The following is a 20,660-nucleotide window of genomic DNA, read 5'->3' as shown; positions in this document are numbered from 1 at the left end:
CCAATTGTACTTGCTCTCTCATCTAATGCACAGTCCATGTGTATGTAGGCATGCATGTTAGGTTATCGTGATGGACCCAGTGGAGTCACTTGAGGGCTCTGCCAGGAAAAGTGGCATTGGAGTGCCTGCAGATAATCGCTGTTTAGACACTATGGAGGGTTTGTAATGGGCGGGTGGAGCTCTATAGCTGATGGAGATTGCTCTGCTTGCAGTCAACTTTCCCTGTTCTAAAATAAGTGCAGTTCCCTCGGGGGAGCTGGAGAACCCTTTGCTCTTTAATATAGAACAGGTTTGTGTTAAGGGGGCCTGCACCAGAAGGAGATTGGAAATGAGACTGGCAGTTTGGAGCTCTGACGGCTGATGTTAATCAGCAGCATGGGAACAATCTGCCTACCCTCGGCTCCACTCCCCATTCCCCCTTTCAACTGTGTTGCTGTGTGTTGAACGCCCGTCACGGCACCGCACTTCCTTATCTTCCCGCTTAAATTGTTAGCAGTGGATGAGGCTGGCAGCGCAGTCAAATGAGCCAGGATGCCTAGCGTAGTCCTTTCTGCCCTGGTGCTCACTCATGTAGTCTCTCTTTTGAAACACTCGTCTCCTCTCTCGAAAGGTTCTTGTCTGCGACCTCTTATCTTCGATGAAGTGCATTGGCACAGGGCAGGCTAGCTTTGAAGCTTGGTGAAGGCAGGTTCACAGCACGCTGTTCCTCCATGCACTTTTTGTAAATCCGTTTAATTGCTGTTACTAGCCGAAGGGAATGCTTTCTGAACCTTTTGGTCTTAAATACTGTCTTCTTCCATGAAAATATTCTAGCTCTCTCTGTGACCATCAAGTTGAATTTCAAGCTTTTGTAGGAGAACAAACACACTGCAGTGTTTCAGATACCAACACAATATTGATAGGTTGTTTTCTCACGTTCCTGTCATTTTGTTCGGCTCAGCCAGTAAACCTTTAATTGTTGTTAACTCTTGGAGCGAGGGCCAGAGAGTTAGAGGAAGTTCTTGCTGGATTCCTGTAGACTCTGGCAGAGAGTGCACAGCAAACATTTCCACACAGCAGCAACCATCTTCAAAATGCTTGACTGTGTAAACCTCTCCTTGTGGCCCATGCTTATAATGTGAATGTTGTTTTCCAAGCAGTCCAGGCCAGAGAAAACCTCTCCAGAGGCAACTAGTCCCCGATGAGACTGTGAACGAGGCTTGCTGAAACCCCACCCTGGTTCAGACCCTTTCTGTCTGCAGCTCGCACTTAGGGACGCAACAGGATGTGACCCTTCCTCATGGGTCAGCAGCAGCCATGTGATCACCAAGCAGATTAGCCTTCCTCCCAATATCTCTCTGTGGCGCGGCTGAGGTCGCACTGCCTATCTAAGCTCACACAGTTGAGAAAAACAAACATTTACCAGATTACTGTTGCAAAAGCAGCCCCGCAGGGACACTGCCGCACCAGCTGCTGCGACGGCTGCTGATGCATTGATTCTTTGGCGCTGTGGCTTAGTGTTTTTTTCCCCCATGACTGCTGTGGACTGGCCTGTGTACGCATGTAGTGTCAAGTGCAGCGGTTAGCACACACCTTGTCAACGTACTGTAGCTGCTGCACGCGTGCACAAACACATGCACATGTCACACACACACACACACACACAACACACAGCTCTCACCAGATGGTTGGTATGCAAATGCCCCCACCATTGCTGTAACTGCTACTCATGCAAGCAGAGAGTCGTCAGGATCAGCGGCTCTGTGTGACGGATGTGAAATGAAAGTTACATACAAGGCAAAAGGATGTGGTTTGACGGCGTATGTAAGACCACTTATGCAACCTATATATTTAGGGCTGGGTATCTGTACTCGATACGTTTTAATACATCGACTGAAATAACCCAGTACCAAGTAATGGTATCGAAACATTTCCAGTCAAATTATATCTGTTTTAGTACACAGATCGAGAAGAAAATTACCATTTGTATGGTTTTGCTCGTAGCCAATCACTGCAAGCATTCTTTGATTTAACGCAACCTGTGATTGGCCCGCTACCGCAGCTACAACCCAGTCCTATATAGTCTGTGGTGAAGTTGAGCGAGGTGTATGTGACAGAGTTGGCAGTTCAGTCACTGTGCCGAGATGCCACAAAAACAGAATCAAATGAAGGACTTTATTGGTATCAGTATCACATTAAGGGTACTGGTATTGGTCCTGGTATCATTTTTTTTACAATACCCAGGCAGCCCTAGACCCATTAAGTAATTTTAAAAGTTAACAGTCATTGGGATAGTGCAATGCATTTCTCAAAAAAAGCAAAGAGTCATGTAACTCCCACCCTCCCCCAGCAGCCCAGACTGGGTTGAGTGGGTGAGTGACATGCTGTGTGTATAAGTGGGGATATCCTGAGCAGATTTCCACTGTTCCCTGTAATGCAGCCATGCAAATAAAGCTGCTATCAGTATAGCGCATAGGAGGAAGGACATCTCATTAGGGAAGGCAAATGTCCCGTCCAACCGAGCAAACCGATTCGAAGGGAGGCGACGGACAACTCCGTCAGTGAAAGGCTCTCAGCTTAACATAATGTCACGTTGGTCTTGATCTGTGTCATAAATATTTCATTGCTGCCACAATATTGTGTCAAACCAGAATACCTTTTCACAGGTTCAATTAGTTTCTCATGGCGCAACGCAAGTCACCACGGGCCCTACTTCCTGCTTCTGAACGCTACACACAAGCCATTTGCTTGTGTGTAGCGTGCCATTATATAGAGATGTGTATACAATTTGCCCCCGGGAGTAGTTGTTTCATGGAAGAGTGTGAGTCTTTCACTGCATTATCTCGCTCTGTGTGTGAGGAAAGGTGATGCTCTCCCTTTCGGTCACATCAACCTATCAGTACAGTACATCCAACCTATCAGCACAGTACATCCAACCTATCAGTACAGTACATCCAACCTATCAGTGCAGAACATCCAACCTATCAGTACAGTACATCCAACCTATCAGCACAGTACATCCAACCTATCAGTACAGTACATCCAACCTATCAGTACAGAACATCCAACCTATCAGTACAGTACATCCAACCTATCAGCACAGTACATCCAACCTATCAGTACAGAACATCCAACCTATCAGTACAGTACATCCAACCTATCAGCACAGTACATCCAACCTATCAGTACAGAACATCCAACCTATCAGCACAGTACATCCAACCTATCAGTACAGAACATCCAACCTATCAGTACAGTACATCCAACCTATCAGTACATCCAACCTATCAGTACAGTACATCCAACCTATCAGTACAGTACATCCAACCTATCAGTACATCCAACCTATCAGCACAGTACATCCAACCTATCAGTACAGAACATCCAACCTATCAGTACAGTACATCCAACCTATCAGTACAGAACATCCAACCTATCAGTACAGTACATCCAACCTATCAGTACAGTACATCCAACCTGTCAATACAGTACATCCAACCTATCAGTACATCCAACCTATCAGTACAGTACATCCAACCTATCAGTACAGTACATCCAACCTATCAGTACAGTACATCCAACCTGTCAGCACAGTACATCCAACCTATCAGTACAGTACATCCAACCTATCAGTACAGAACATCCAACCTATCAGTACAGTACATCCAACCTATCAGCACAGTACATCCAACCTATCAGTACAGTTCATCTAACCTATCAGTACAGAACATCCAACCTGTCAGTACAGTACATCCAACCTATCAGTACAGTTCATCCAACCTATCAGTACAGAACATCCAACCTGTCAGTACAGTACATCCAACCTATCAGTACAGTACATCCAACCTATCAGTACATCCAACCTATCAGTACATCCAACCTGTCAGTACAGTACATCCAACCTATCAGTACAGTTCATCCAACCTATCAGTACAGAACATCCAACCTGTCAGTACAGTACATCCAACCTATCAGTACAGTACATCCAACCTATCAGTACAGAACATCCAACCTGTCAGTACAGTACATCCAACCTATCAGTACAGTACATCCAACCTGTCAGTACAGTACATCGACGTTCTGTTAAACCAGACATACACCAGTTGGCGTGGATGCAGCGCTGTAGTGTTAGGTTTATGGATTGGCGTTGTCCTTTGGAGATCTGTGACACTGAACCTTGACAGGGCGGCGGCCATGTCTTCTGTGCATGCTCTGTTGGCCGTGGTTGTAGTTTAATCTCCTTTACAAGCGCTCGCGCTGCCCCTGGTGATGGCTCTCGGTACATACTGTATTTCAGCCTAGCTTATCTTTCAGCCTTCCACCGGTGTCCTGTAGCCCCACTGGCTATGATAATATACAGGGTTTCAGGTGTGTGCCCACAGACAGGGAGTGATATAGTCTGGAATGTATTTGACACACTGGTGTTTCCAGGCCTTGTTTTGTAACTATTTATGACCCAGACAATGATGATGAAAACCCTTTCTGTTGGGATTATGCTTTCGCTGTCTTGTCGGCGCGCACTCCTGTCCAACTGGATTTAATTTGTGGGTTACGCCTGCGCAGGTTAGGCTTGACTGAGACATTAAAATGTGTTAGTTAGGGAAGAAGCTCTTTTCGCTTCCAAGCATTTGCTCGCGGTTTTCGGCGCGCGCGTTGCTTCGTCTTGACCTTTTCTGAAATTCACTGCATTTTGTAGTGAGTCAGTCGTACAAGAGCGCAGTCCCACGCCCTGTCCTGTTAACCGCTGTTGACACATGCGTTTTGTCTGTGTGGGAAGGAAGCAAAGTCCTCTCGTTACACTGTTCTCTCCCTCAGCTGTGGCTGTGGGCCGTAGCCTGTCTGTGAGCCCGGCGACAGCTATGTCTGAAGGTGTCAGTGAGGCCTTCACCCCGGAGACCCTTGACACCAGACCAGGGAACCGTGCTAAGTCCGAAATATGGCCTTTGAACTGAAACAGGAACCACGGGCGCTCTCTTTTGTTTCCAATTCCTCCCCTGAGCATCCAAACCCAAAATAAGAGCATTGTGACCAAGCTGGGTTTTGTTCGCGGCACGCTGCTGCAGCAAACAGACAGACTAAATAAATAGACCGTCTGGGATGTCACTGTCCCCAAGGCAGAGGGCTGCAGCGTCAGGGCAGTAAGGATGCCACCCTCACTGCATTACTGCATTATCCTGTCCTGTCCGCCCATATCTGTCCATCCCAGGGTTCCCATGGGTCCTGGTAATCGTTGAAAGTTTGTGAATTTGAGGGGGGGGAATCAAGGTGTCAAAGTGTTTGCACATCCAAGCCTCTCTATTTTCAATTGTCTGTGAGCTTCTGTAAAGTCTCTCAACCTATGTCATGTTGAGTCCTTAAGTTTGAGGGAATTGGGCCTGGAAAGTCCTTGAAAAGTCCTTGAATTTGATGTTTAAGAAGGTTTGGGAACCCTGCCATCCTCTCACCGTTCTCACCATCTCCTTTTGTCAGTCAACAGCTGGGTCTAGGCAGGATATTTGAATAGTCAAGGCCAAGGCTTTTATTTCCACGTCTGGATTTGCCTCATATTTACCAGTTGAAAGCTGGGTTTTGTTGGTTGGATATCTCTCTCTCTCTCTCTCTCTCTCTCTCTCTCTCTCACTCTCACTCTCACTCTCACTCTCACTCTCACTCTCACTCTCTGTCTCTCTCTCGTGCTCTCTCTCTCACTCTCTGTCTCTCTCTCTCTCTCTCTCACTCTCTGTCTTTGTCTCTCTCTCTCTTCTTGAGTTTGCTCTCGGCTTATATGTGCCCACATTATCACTTTGGCTCCAGTCAGAGGAGAGTATCTCCTCTTTAACATCTCTGTATGTTGTACTGCCTCAAGGCTGCAGCAGCTGAAGTCTTGGCCACAATGAGTAGACTTTCAAATGCTCTTGTGAGAAGAGGAGACGAGGTTAATTTCCTCCTGTCTGACCTCATATGTGCTACAGTGAGTCCAGATGTCTGCTCATAAGATCAAGCAATTAGCCTCGTTCTTCACCATGAACATATAGGCTAGAGCAGTGGTTCCCAACCTTTTTACACCAAGTACCACCTGAGAAAGTAGTTGGCTCTCCAAGTACCACCATATGACCGATGTTAAAATACAGTCTATTCAGCTATGCACAGTTCACGCAGGAGGCAAATGTATTCCAACCTGCAGCCTATGTGCAACCTGCAGCAGCTGCACTTGTGCTGGGTTGACTGCTGTCTTCACCTCCTTGTGCTTCATCGTTGCTGCTCTCCTCTACTACAGCTCTTTTACGATTCCCTCCCGTTTTGATCCACTTTAGCATCCCTCCTCGTCTTTGTTCACCACTTGTGTAACCATGCTTGGCGGGCAGGTAATTGTGCATGCGCAACAGGTATAGTGTCGGTCAGAAACAAATATTTGTTTCTAAATCTCAAGACAACAAAATAAACCTCAATTTCAATGATCACAAGTTTATTTTCATTCGTAGTATTATTTTGATAGATAAACATGTTTTACAATTGATTTTAAAGTGGGGTTTATTTCATAATTTAAACATTGGGATTCCAGGGATCAAGTACCACCAGCAGGGGGGGGCGCAAGTACCACCTACCTTGAGAAACACTGCCAATAATATTAATAATAATTATTATTATTTCACTTTCATGTTTGAAAACTACTACTAATGACCACCATGGATTTTGCACAAATTTTTTTTTTTTTTTTTTTTGAATTTTCACAGAGCCTTCCAAGTACCACCAGGAGGGGGCGCAAGTACCACCTACGGTACGCGTACCGTAGGTTGGGAACCACTGGGCTAGAGATAACATTGAGACTGGTGGTCAAGGGCATCATTGATCCATTGTCCATACAGTCCCGACCCGCTAATTAACTTACATACAATCTCATCTGTGTTTTCATGCCGTTAACCTGACTCTGCCAGATGGGGGCGGTGTTGTGAAAACAATACCGCCCCCATCTGGCAGAGTCAGGTTATCATGCCGTAGCCATGGATCGCAATCGGCAGCTTTGTGCTGAATATAAACACAATCAGTTGTGAATGAGTCCCTCATGCAGCCAGCGCTGTATTATCAACTTCAGAGCCAACAGCAGCTTCTCTTTACTTCCTCAGTCTCACTCTCTCTTCCTACATTCATATTTTTATACTTTAGTCCTCCAACATGTTCTCAGTATGCTGCTAGTAATAAAAGCTAAGAACTAAAGTAGGACATAGACTAGTTGTTCCCACTGTATCGGCAGTATCGTTTTATTTTTCTGTCGAGCTGTGTCAGATGTAACTGATCAAACCGAACTTCTGATAACGACGTGGCGAGATCGCAGATGAATGTGGCATTAACCCCACGGGAAGGTTAAAGAGCTTGGCGAGGCTCCGAGCCTGGCCTGCCATCCCTCACCCCCCCCCCCCCCCCCCCCCCCCCCCTAAAGCCTGCCGTGTGTTGTAAGTCAATGAGATATTAATAATTAACGGGGGCTTTTTTCGCAGTGAGACCAGACTCCCACGGCCAGACAAAGGAGCGGCGCGGGCCTGCCACCGACGGTACATTTCCACCCCTGAGAGAGAGAGAGAAAGAAAGAGAGCGAGTCAGAGGGGTAGAGGAAGAGAAGCCCACAGATGGCAGGCTGAAACGTAGCACTGCCTCTTAAATACATGAACACAGGCCCTTAGCCGTTTCAATAGGGATCCTATCCCTCCTGCAATTACCAATAGGCAGCCTGCTGGGGGGCTGGGGGGGGGGGGAGACTTGGGCCCTTGCCTGGTTTCTGCTCAAGCCTTTTCTTTTCTAATTGTGTGTGTGTGTGTGTGTGTGTGTGTGTGTGTGTGTGTGTGTGTGTGTGTGTGTGTGTGTGTGTGTGTGTGTGTGTGTGTGGTTGGTTGCACGTGCATTTGTGTGCAAAATGTTGAGATGTGCACTCTGCAGCAGGGAGGTGATTCAGCGTTCCCTCAGCACTAACTTCGGTAACACTTATATTAAGGTACAAATATTCACCATTAACTAGTTGCTTATTATTAGCATGCATATTAGTAGCATATTGGCTGTTTATTAGTCATTATAATGCGCTTATGAATGCCTTATTATGAGCATATTCTACAACTACTAGCCCAGTAACTAAGAGTTTTCCCTCAATAACCTAATTACTGCATATTGATAGTAAGTAAGGAAGTTGTTGTACAAGAATTTTGATTTTAATATGCTTTGCTCAGTATGGCCCTTATAAGGTGGTAGTACCACTAAAGCATATTACATACATAATGTTACATAATTACAGCGTAATTCCTGTGCAACAACGTCCTTACTATCAATAAGCCGTAATTAAAAAACTCTTTTTTTAATGGGCTAGTAGTTTTAGAATAGGAATCTTGTGCGATATGCGTGCTCAATTCATAGGGTGGAGACTGGGGATGATGCACCATGGCTGCAGTTATGGAAATCGCCCGCTCTGCTCCCAAACTCATGACTGACAGACAGACATGGCTCATTTCCACCACATATAACAGCACAGTACAGCTCTACTCGACCTGGTCTTACTCATCTCTACTTGATATAGCGGAGCCGACGTTACACGCAACTACAAAGGGCTTCCCGAGGAGCAGACTTTTTCTCTCTCAAAACAATTGAAAACCACCGTCATGTTAAAGCTGAGCAAGGAGATCGATTTTATTTCACCAGAGCCGAAGGCAGCAACACAAAAGACTGATGGAAATAACAGAAGAGAGGGTAAGCCCCACTAAACTGGTATCCAGCATTGACAGTCAGTAGATACAGTAAACACAATTCTGCCTGACCAATCAGTCGTCTGCAGTGTTTTCACGTCACGGTATGGTACCGGGTTCACAGCGCTGGAACCTCAACAAAGCAGGGACCAAAACTAGCACGACTCAACCCCGACTCAACCCGGGCTGTCCACGTTTTTGATCGGTGGAATGAGACAAAAAAGTGAGACGAGCTGTGCGGGGCCGCGCTGATACCAGCGGTGGAAATGGGCCACATCACAGTTGAGCAAACACAGTTGCTCGAGTGACATCACTGATGGCATCACAGTTGTTCGAGAGACATCACTGATGCCATCACTGATGAAATCACAATTGCTCAAGTGACATCACTAATGACATCACTTCCGTCACAAATCGTGACTGACACCACCACAGAGCCCACTTAGCCAATTTTAACTAAAATAAAATGGTCATGCAGAATAAGGCATTAATAAGTGCTTTATAATGACTAATAAACAGCCAATATGCTACTAATATGCTATTTAATTTGTTGTACCTTCATATAAAGTGTTACTGAAGTTAGTGCTAAGGGAATGCTACCTACCTGCTGCAGAATGCATTGCACATCTGAACATTTTGCACATTTTAGAAACATTTTGTAAAAAAGGAAAAAGGTGTTACCCTAACTTCTTTACAAACAAACCTCATGATGCTCAAACACACACTCAGCCATTCTTCAGCAGCTCTGCTAATAATGAGCTGATGACAAGAGAGTGCTTAGATCTGGGTCACACATGACAGGGCAACACAGAGAGGACAGCTGTGAAAATGATAATAATAATAATAATGACACAGGTTTTAGTTGTGTGCGGCGATTTTGATTCTGAGAATAAAGTGGGGAATAGTCGGTGTTACGTGCAAGTGTGCAATGCCTTGGAGAGGCAGAGAGTGCACGCTTTTAGCTTTTACCTCCTGTTCGTTCAACCTCGGATGTGTTTGTGGTTGGGAAGGACAGAGTTTCCAGTCGGTGGTTTTGACAGTTCGGCGTGCACCCTCTCTCTCTCTCTCTCTCTCTCTCTCCCTCTCAACACACACACACACACACACACACACACACACACACAGGCACAACACTTGCAAGGCTCACAAGAATCTGAGAGTGCTACAGGATGGAAAAAGCGAGTGTTTCTATTGAATGCTGCTACCGGGGAATCCCCCCCCCATGTGTCCTCCTCAATTGGAAAGAACCGTTATCCGTCGAATGTGTGAAAACTGTACCACAGCTGTTTGCCGGGCATGACTCAACATTATGTAGCCCTAAAGCTGTAACGCTACCGCATGACTCAACATTATGTAGCCCTAAAGCTGTAACGCTACCGCATGACTCAACATTATGTAGCCCTAAAGCTGTAACGCTACCGCATGACTCAACATTATGTAGCCCTAAAGCTGTAACGCTACCGCATGACTCAACATTATGTAGCCCTAAAGCTGTAACGCTACCGCATGACTCAACATTATGTAGCCCTAAAGCTGTAACGCTACCGCATGACTCAACATTATGTAGCCTTAAAGCTATAACGCTACCGCATGACTCAACATTATGTAGCCCTAAAGCTGTAACGCTACCGCATGACTCAACATTATGTAGCCTTAAAGCTGTAACGCTACCGCATGACTCAACATGATGTAGCCTTAAAGCCAGAACGTGTACCGCATGACTCAACATGATGTAGCCTTAAAGCTGTAACGCTACCGCATGACTCAACATTATGTAGCCTTAAAGCTGTAACGCTACCGCATGACTCAACATGATGTAGCCTTAAAGCCAGAACGTGTACCGCATGACTCAACATGATGTAGCCTTAAAGCCAGAACGTGTACCGCATGGGTGCAAACTTGCTAGAGGCTACGAAGGGCTCCGGCTTCGCATCTGCTGTTGTTGCAATAACATGCATCTAATCCACACTAATATGGTGGTTCCTCTAGTAGTTTAATTTGGCTGCTTTGTTCAAGAGGCTGCAGCAGCTGTATTATTTTATGAGTGTTATTCTATTAATATCAGGCAAAGAGAGAAGAGGGGGATAATGAGAAAACCAGTCTGGAAGATCTTTCTCTCTCTCTCTCTCTCTCTCTCTCTCTCTCTCTGAGGATCCTGATACACCATCAATCTCTCCCGTGGCTTTTTATTTACAACAGAGAAGTGATCACATTCTCACCCTCGAGGCCGAGACTCCGGCTCCGGCACGGAGGAGGAGCAAACAGGCACACAGTTCCACACCTCCTCTCCCCCGCAGGCAGGGAGAGAAAGCTTTGTCTCATGTTAGTTCGTATCTGGTGTCACCCGCAAGGCTCGGGCCCAGCATAAAGGGCCGCGGCCGCCTTCGCCTTCCCCACGTGTTCTGGTTCTACAGTCTGCTCGGTGGCCCAGCGTCCTGCCAAAGTTCACCCATGCGTGTGGGAAAAGGCGGTGTTTTGGCTAAACGTGCCTGCCTTCACTGGCCTGCTATGAAAAACACACTTCCAGGGCACATACTGATACCCACTGATACTGGCTTCAATGTTTTTCCCTCTCTCCCTGGCAGGCGGGCTCTTTTCCTTTCAGCATCGTAAACGTGATTCTCCCCCACTGCAAAGCAAGGATACCGCACAGACTAGGAAAGACATTATATATATATATATATGTATATATACTGTGACCTGCATCTCCCTTTGGATGTGCATGAGTAACTTTCTTATTGAGATATATATATATATATATATATATATATATATATATATATATATATATATATATATATATATATATATATGTATAGTTTTAAATTGTATTCATTATATTATATACAAAGCAATGTTTTAGGTCGACACTTTCGGCAACGGGCATTCAAAGTGAGACACAGCGTCAAAAGTCTATTCAAATGTCTCCTGAAAACAAGGTGTTGCCAGCTCCCGCATAACAGACTGTGTTACTGTACCAATCAAAAGTTGCCTAAAAGTGTATATTGTGGTGTTGGCTCAGGTTGAACTGTTTTCTTCTCATCCCGCCCCCTCGTGACATGCTTTATGTAGTCCCGCCCCCTCGTGACATGCTTTATCTAGTCCCATCGCTGTGGCGTGTCAAGTCAACAGCATACTCAAATCCAAATGGAGAGTGCCTTATAGGCAACGTACACCAGATACGGCTGCGTTGCGGATCCGATAAAACTGCCGGATCGACTCTTGCCCATGTTAATAGATGGGTAATACATGCGGTACGGAAAAAGTAAGCACCCGTTCTATTGTTCTCGGATCCCGCTGCGCATACATCTGACAGATTAGATGAGTGTGGGTCTGTTTCGCAGCCGTACCGCATCTGTTCCAGAGGCGGTGTACATTAGCCCTTACAGTTTTGCTTCTTTCTGTGGGTCTGTCTGTGTTTACATGTGTGTGTCACCACGTGTGTGTGTGTGTGTGTGTGTGTGTGTGTGTGTGTGTGTGTGTGTGCGCGTGTGCGTGTGTGTGTGCATGTGCGTGTGTGTGTGTGTCCGTGTGTTAAGCATTAACAGATAACCCAAGTGAAGGCTGTCAGGTCTTTGGCCCTGCGGTCAGCTACCTTGACAATGGACTGAATATATCACTTACTGAGGAAAACAAAGGAGGCCTGAAGTCATACTATTGAATACCAATGCCCCCCTTATGTCTAACCTAAACCACACATCTGTGTGTGTGTGTGTGTGTGTGTGTGTGTGTGTGTGTGTGTGTGTGTGTGTGTGTGTCTCTCTCTCTCTCTCTCTCTCTCTCTCTCTCCCCCCCCCCCCAGCTGACTCGCACACACACACACACACACACACACACACACACACACACACACATTGACTGTATGGGCCATTCCAAGTCACTTTCCTTCAAAGGAGGCACGGCCTGCCATCATAAAATTGCATGCCCACATTTTACAGAGCCGTGTATCACAGTTTACATCCACCCATATGACACTCCCTAAGCCTAAGCCACTCTAATCGAACCCTCGCCTTAGCAGTGTATATACAGTACATCACACCCACTTCCCCAAGGCCAGTTGGCATGACTGTTCAATCCATTGTCATATCATAGCCTTTGTAGGGGATTAGGGGCGTATGTAGCTGGCTTTTGTGAGCGCACTGCATAATGATCAGCATGATTTAGTGGATGATAGTCGTGTTCTAGAAATAACAACCAGATAGAGCGGGAATTTCTGATTTGTGATTGTTGGGGATGAGAATGCTTTAGTGGTAGTGTCTCGTCCTATGAAAGCCAACCCCTGATTAACATACACGTAACCTAAAAGGATGGACGCCCCACCACAAACCAGGCCCATTCAAAATTCCATATTGCTTCGCCAGTCCTTTGCCCACACCCCCCTAAAAGCCATGATCATTGACTCATAACTTTGTGGTGAAGTTGTGAGGCCGTTCAACATGGTGCCACTGGCAGCTGTGCTCAACCCAAATCTTGGCTGCTCCTCCTCATCTTAGCTCATAAGTTGACTTCATCGCGTAGACAGCGGGCCTGCCTGTGTGGTGTCAGTCAGGCTCGGGGACTGGGCCGATCTGTTCACGTGTATTGATATTGCGTTGACCTGGAGGACCTGGCGTGAGCCACAGAACATGACCTCATCAGTAACACTAGATGCATTGTGCTGAATTTTGCATGGTCACATGACCTGCTTACTCCTTCATTATTCATGGCAATGGGAGCAAAGCGGCAAAATGAACACACACACACACACACACACACACACACACACACACACACACAGACGTAGAGGCATACATGCATATCTAAAGGAAGAGGCCATGGCAGATTTAGGGGAGAATCAGGTCAGAGGGAGAGGGACATGGTGTGGTTGACGCTCCTGTCTTTGCTGCTTGAAACACTATAGTCATCTGACCATCTTACGTGTGTGTGTGTGTGTGTGTGTGTGTGTGTGCATGTGCGTGCGTGTGTGTGTGTGTGTCTGTGTGTGTCTGTGTGTGTCTGTGTGTGTGTGCGTGTGCGTGTGTGTGTGTGTGCGTGCGTGTGTGCGTGCGTGTGTGTGCATGTGTGTGCGTGCGTGTGTGTGTGTGTGTGTGTGTGTGTGTGTGTGAACTCAGTCAGTCCACGGGTAGAAAAGGGTGCAGGAGTAATCCAGCACAGGAGACATAACACCCTGACCATTAGCAGATCAGCTCACATAACCCCGACGCTGGCGGCTGACAGACGAGCGTAAACACATGGCACAGCTCCTCCATGTTCACCTGCCCCTCATCACCTCTCTCCCCTCATCCCCCTACCTGTTCTCTCCCCTCGCCCCCCTGCCTTTTCTCTCCCTCTCTCCCCTCGTCCCCCTGCCTGTTCTCTCCCTTTCTCCCCTCATCTGCCTGTTCTCTCCCTCTCTCCCCTCATCCCCCTGCCTGTTCTCTCCCTCTCTCCCCTCACCCCCCTGCCTTTTCTCTCCCTCTCTCCCCTCGTCCCCCTGCCTTTTCTCTCCCTCTCTCCCCTCATCCCCCTGCCTTTTCTCTCCCTCTCTCCCCTCATCCCCCTGCCTGTTCTCTCCCTCTCTCCCCTCATCCCCCTGCCTTTTCTCTCCCTCTCTCCCCTCATCCCCCTGCCTGTTCTCTCCCTCTCTCCCCTCATCCCCCTGCCTTTTCTCTCCCTCTCTCCCCTCGTCCCCCCTGCCAGTTCTCTCCCCTCGTCCCCCTGCCTTTTCTCTCCGCTCGTCCCCCTGCCTTTTTCCTCCGCTCATCCCCCTGCCAGTTCTCTCCCCTCGTCCCCCTGCCTTTTCTCTCCCCTCGTCCCCCTGCCTTTTCTCTCCGCTCGTCCCCCTGCCTTTTTCCTCCGCTCATCCCCCTGCCAGTTCTCTCCCCTCGTCCCCCTGCCTTTTCTCTCCCCTCGTCCCCCTGCCTTTTCTCTCCGCTCGTCCCCCTGCCTTTTTCCTCCGCTCATCCCCCTGCCAGTTCTCTCCCCTCGTCCCCCTGCCTTTTCTCTCCGCTCGTCCCCCTGCCTTTTTCCTCCGCTCATCCCCCTGCCTTTTCTCTCCGCTCATCCCCCTGCCTTTTCTCTCCGCTCATCCCCCTGCCAGTTCTCTCCCCTCATCCCCCTGCCTTTTCTCTCCCTCTCTACACTCGGGCAGCTCGCAAATATTTGCTGTGGCCCATGCAGTGCTCTCAGAGGGCAGGATTAATGGTGCTGTGTGCCGCACGCCCTGGGCCAGACAAAAGCCTCCCCATCTGGAGCTCCTGTGTCTCGTAGAGGCCCCCGCTCATGGCCCGTGACTGGGGAACAGAGGCGGCACACAGGGCCCGGTCGGGGGGGATCTATAGGCGCCACTTCATAAATGGGCAGGAGACCTGGGCAGTCCTGCAGATGAATGGAGTGGGCGTCTCCGTCTTTTGATCTGATTTTGGGGAAAGAGGGTCCTGCATGCTGGCCTGGAGGCCTGGACCTGGTGCCGTGCCAAATGGATCACATTTCCCTTACCAGCTGATGAAACAGCCGTATCTGCATCCATCACTGGGGCCTGCGCCAAACAATGGCAGCAGCCAGGGGGAGATGGGCACTGCCGCCTGATGCCTGTAACAGCTTTACCACAATGTGGGAAGCCAGGCTGAAACCAGATTGTTTTTAGCCTAGTTCCCAAAAGTATTCTCGTTTTAGTTCTATCTTTAGTATGACTATTTTTGGAATTAGCAATTCTCATTAAAAGTTCCCAGTTGGTCTGTTTCAGTTGCCTACAGACATGAGAAAACACTGGAACAGCGTGTGACAGGGTTGGCGATAGAGACAGAAAACAGACGCAGCGCACCGCAGGAGCTGTTTGGCAGGCAGCTGCACAGACACCTCTTAAGTGAGGAGATGTCAACGGTGATTCTTTTTGACATTGGAAAGCCATAAGAGTTTTAGTGCATTGCTCACTCTTTGTTGATCTGAAGTGAGCTCTTATAATCATTCTGAGTGAAGGGATTTAGACCCCATTCATTTGTTAGACTTTTCCCATAAGCTAACAAGCCATTCTGCAGTGCAATTCTGTTCAATTCTGTTCCATCTGGTCTTATCCTGATCCATGTTATACAGTCCAATCCTAATCTGTTCTGATGGCTTCTGTCTTCAGTATTGTTAATGTGTCCGATTGTAGTGTTGGAGTGCTCCAGACTGGGCTCCACATTTTGATGGTCTCGGTCTCGTCCCTGCAGGACTCGTGCTCCTTCGGTCTTGATCTTGGTCTCAGACAAGCCGGACTCTGGATTTTATTTCAAGACCAGTCGAGACCACAAGGCCCATTCTGAGCCAGGAAAAACCCTGTTTTCCATTGTGTGAAATTATTTTCTATTGCAGACCAACGGGTTTACTTTCAAATAAATGTTTTCTCTCTCTCTCTCTCTCTCTCTCTACATAACCACTATAGATAGACTAATGCTTCTGTTAATTAAAAGCCTACTTCCACATACAGATCATATACAGTACTGTATCATCATACATGTTATTATATACTGTATCATTTACCAACCAGTGGCGGCTGCAGTTTGGGGGAGTCATCATTTAGCAGCAGTAAGGTGTTTTTACACTTCATTCTGTGTTGAGCCTTTCTGAAGCTCAGTGATATGGAATTGCAGTGTTTCAGATCAAGGATTGCCTTTTGTCAGTGAGTATACTGTACTGTACAGCCATTTGTATTTTATATGGTCTCGTCCCCCCTCGGTCTGGGTCTTGACTCGGTCTCGCGGCTCGCCCCCCTTGATCTTGATCTTGGTCTTGGTCTCGACCCCTCGGTCTTGGTCTTGACTCGGTCTCAGTTTAGGTGGTCTCGACTGCAACACCATCTGATTGCACCAGGCTGTTTTGCCTCCTTATCTACTGCCTTGTGTGGCTGCTGTTCCTAAAGCATGACCATGCTTCTCCTCCTGCAGGCCCAGTGATGAGAGACACCCGACGGTGACGGCCGATGGCACTGTAGACAACCTGGCCCAGGCTGTGGACCTGATCCTGGGTCAGAGGGCACAGTGAGCTCCAGGCCGGAGTCCGGAGCCACACCACTCTGGAGCCCCTCGTCGCCAACACTCGCTGACACTGGGAGGCCGAGTGGGACCTAGTGACATCAGCTGAATCCACAAATGTCCGGACCTCACTGCACTTGCAGACTCACAGACTTTGCGGGCGATGTAAGAAATATCCAATTGATTTAGCCATAGTCCGCTCTTTATTTACAGACATTTCTGGATTTGAATGTGTGTACTGTGTAGCGTTTTTTTTTTTTTTGGCGGTGCTACGTGGATCAATGCCCCCCACGTCTCCTATAAAAATATTGGAAGTATTGAATTAGTATAATCTATTTTACCGACCAACTAAGTGGCGACAGTGCTCTCCCGACAGAGAGAAAGCCAACCAAAAACAGCCGCGGGAGAAAGCCATTCTCAAGGAAATGGCTTGGCGATTTTACAGTCATCAGTCACCAGACTCGCCCGAGAGCGGCCGCGCCAGCAGAGCAGCACACCGAGAGCGGAGAGCGGTGCTGGCGTGGGGGATTGCAAATTTGCATAATAGATTATGGGTGAAACACACTTTGAAACACCCGCAGAAAGGCCAGAATCGCACGCATTCCGAAAACCCAGAAACGAACGAGCCTCATTCTCATACTGTAGGCGAAAACGCTTTCACGCTGCTGCACACGGGCGCACAAGGGTGGGGGTTTCCAAAAATAGACTGGGTGGGCAGCATAAAGCCTAGAATCGCACAAAGCTTCATCAAAGCTCTCAACCGAAAATCCAAGAAACGATTGAGTCCCATCCACAGTCCACACTCGCCACACTCGCCGACGAGGGGCCGCCAGAGAGGGAGGCTGCTCACTGCTCAGACAGGCAGGAGAAACTGGCTTGTGACAAACGCCACCAGACACGCCCACGGAGGGAGGAGTTTAAGGGAGAGGGTGTTCAGAACTATATTGTTCAGATGTCTGATCTCTCACTGATGCCAAAAATAAATGGTTAAAGTGACTGTTCTGCCTGTTTGATTGAATTTCACAAAACTGCGATTATCTCAGCTTCCTGTCTCAGACACTGAAACCATGCTGTACTCAACGGCTAATATCTACATAACTACTAACTCTACAAACTAACTCTTTTAGACAGAGAAAGCACACATTCTATTAGTACTTTTGTGAACTTCGTGTTCACAAAGTCCAAGCAGAAAATTATCCTCGGCTCTTGTAAAATGAGCCAGAATCCTCAAAAAACGGCTTGGCAGAAGCTACCTACAGTAAAAAAAAAAATGGCTGGCAGTGAATGTGTTAAGTGCAAGATGATATGGTGAAATGCATCAGGACAATTCCAGGTAACAGAACGGGGTCCGCTCGCTATGCCGACCACCCGCAGTGCCGACAGCCCACAATGCTGACAGCCCAACACATTCTCACTCCCAGCTCGTCAAGTGTCCGACGTTTAGGGTTAGGTGTGGGAGAGCCTAGGTTTAGGCGTGGGAGGTGGGAGAGGTTAGATTTAGGGTTAGGGTCTGGGAGAGGTTAGGCTTAGGCGTGGGGGCTGGGAGATGTTAGGTTTAGGCGTGGGGGCTGGGAGAGGTTAGGTTTAGGCGTGGGGGCTGGGAGAGGTTAGGTTTAGGCATGGGGGCTGGGAGAGGTTAGGTTTAGGCGTGGGGGCTGGGAGAGGTTAGGTTTAGGCATGGGGGCTGGGAGAGGTTGGGTTTAGGCGTGGGGGCTGGGAGAGGTTAGGTTTAGGCATGGGGGCTGGGAGAGGTTAGGGTCTGGGAGAGGTTAGGCTTAGGCGTGGGGGCTGGGAGAGGTTAGATTTAGGGTTAGGGTCTGGGAGAGGTTAGGCTTAGGCGTGGGGGCTGCGAGAGGTTAGGTTTAAGCGTGGGGGCTGGGAGAGATTAGGTTTATGCTTGGGGGCTGGGAGAGGTTAGGTTTAGGCGTGGGGGCTGGGAGAGGTTAGGTTTAGGTGTGGGGGCTGGGAGAGGTTAGGTTTAGGCATGGGGGCTGGGAGAGGTTAGCTCCAGCCGGTCCACCGACACGCTGCACCCCGCCTCGCTCAGCTGGTTCTGCTTGTGGGCTATCGGTATTGCGGGCTGTCGGCACTGCTGGCTGTCGGCACATAGACACGGCACCACAGAGCACTATACTAAAATGAGTTTTACATTTCCGCAACTGTCAAAAAAAAAATCAATCAATTGCCCAAATGGAAAAGCCCACCCATCTAATAGATTATGTTACAGCCCACTACCCTCTCTCTCATAGATATGGCGGTATTAGTTATTATACGGCGTAGATATTCTTTGCTATGTCTGGCTGTCATTGATGAGGGGGGGGTTCACTCAGGAAGTGAGGTTATGGGAAGGGATATAACGTGCCTGGAAGCCGCGATCGGGAGCTTTTTCATGTTTCCAGACTCCAAACTGAAGAAGGGAGACAGCGTCTCCTGCGAGCGATTCCCCATTTTCGTTTCCTTTATATCAGTGTTATCATGTTATCCTTAATGTCGTGTGTAGCGTCTTTATGAATAGGATGGTGTCTCGAGTCTGAACACCATCCACACCTCATCGGCTGAGCTGTCCGGAGAAGGCCGACGCCCCACCGGGGTCCAAGCGTGCCGGTTACCCCAGGTGAGCTATACCCCCAGCCTCTTAATGACAGCCATGTCTTTTTATGTTGTGGGATTCGGTGATGTATGTTGCCCCTAGACCGAGCTTGTTAGAATTGGGTAACCGAACCCGCCACAATTATAAAAAGCATAACCTTTTTGCAACCTACTATTACCCAGGACTAAACATAGAGCCATTTTGAGAAAGGTAGAAGAAATAGTCCTGAACACTGTAGTGCTGTAATCTGCATGTGTCAGTAGATCATTGTTGGCGTAGATGAAATACCTTGTGTTTACTTAACGTGCCTATAACCGCTTGACTGACAGTAAGAATGGACAAGTAATCTGTGTTTGGAGTCCCTCCTTAATTGTACTCAGTCAGCTCCATGTTGAGCTACTGTTTATGAAAAGACAATGTTCTTTCTTCTCAATCACCATCTCTTTGAAGTCAAAACTAAAATGTAGCTGTAGTGCATTGTGAACCTAGATATTAAATGTCACAGGCAGCCTATTGTATGTCAAATCATCACTCACTCCCTTCACACAAATCATCACAACCTTTAATAAATGTAGTGGAGAGAGCCCTCAGTCCATGTATTTGACTTTGAGTACCACGAAGAGTATTGAAATAAAGGAGAACAACGCAATGCTGAACATTTCTCTCATTCTTTTCATTTGTTTTGCCAAATCCTTGTTGGAGCCATTTTGTCACATCATGTTTTTTGTTTTACAGCTCAAGGTCTCAGCATGTTGAGGGAAATATAGCCTTGGCCCTGTTTTTGGTGCAAGAGCAACCTTTGTTTGACAAAAACAGATGGTTGTGAATGGGAAGTGAGTGGAGCTGAGAGACGGTGAAGGCAGAACCCAGCAGTGTGATGAGTTCTGCCGGGCCTTGAGCTCATGTTTCCCACTCGGAACACAAAGACAAAATGAGCTCTCCGTCATCAGACTGTAGCATCGCAAATTGGCTTCCCTTCATCTACTCCACTGTCAGCTTCAGCCTGGGGTTGTCATATAATTGTTATATTACTAATTGTTTTGTTACGATGATGTTATTTTGGCAAACATGCAAAAAAGGCAAATTTTTCTTCGCGGCTTGGCCTGGCCTTCAAAAAAGAAGAAAAAAAATAAAAATTGATGGGGCCCCCCTAAGAGCTTCGCCCCCTCTGGGCTGATAGGGTCGCTCCGCCCCTGGTGTCAGGGTAAACACGGGTCTAACCAAAACATTAATGAGGGCCCCAGCACTGGAACACCTAAATGGGTTGGAAGTTGGAAATCCTCATTCATGTTTTGGTTGCACCTGTGTTTACCCTGCCTTTTAGACACAAAATGGCTGCTGTGGAAAAAGATCAATTGTGTCTGTATGGGGCGCCCGACCAAGTCGAAGGTAACA

The 20,660-nt window shown here is 47.7% G+C and overlaps 1 protein-coding gene across 1 annotated transcript in view; it reads left to right on the top strand.

Moving 5' to 3' along the window:
* The window catches only part of lhpp (phospholysine phosphohistidine inorganic pyrophosphate phosphatase), a gene marked incomplete at its 5' end in the record, with an annotated part of 34,179 nt that extends 17,317 nt beyond the window's left edge, over positions 1–16,862 (top strand). The window contains one exon of the mRNA XM_083636094.1: positions 16,589–16,862. Coding sequence (XP_083492220.1) covers positions 16,589–16,685 — 97 coding nt within the window. The 3' untranslated portion in view covers positions 16,686–16,862. The remainder of the gene's footprint in view (positions 1–16,588) is intronic.
* Between the last annotated feature and the right edge of the window lie 3,798 nt (positions 16,863–20,660).

Source organism: Poromitra crassiceps, assembly GCF_964638095.1.
Source record: "Poromitra crassiceps genome assembly, chromosome: 4".
NCBI lineage: Eukaryota > Metazoa > Chordata > Actinopteri > Beryciformes > Melamphaidae > Poromitra > Poromitra crassiceps.
Note: the sequence above shows the minus strand (reverse complement) of the source record. Positions and strands in the feature narration are given on the sequence as shown.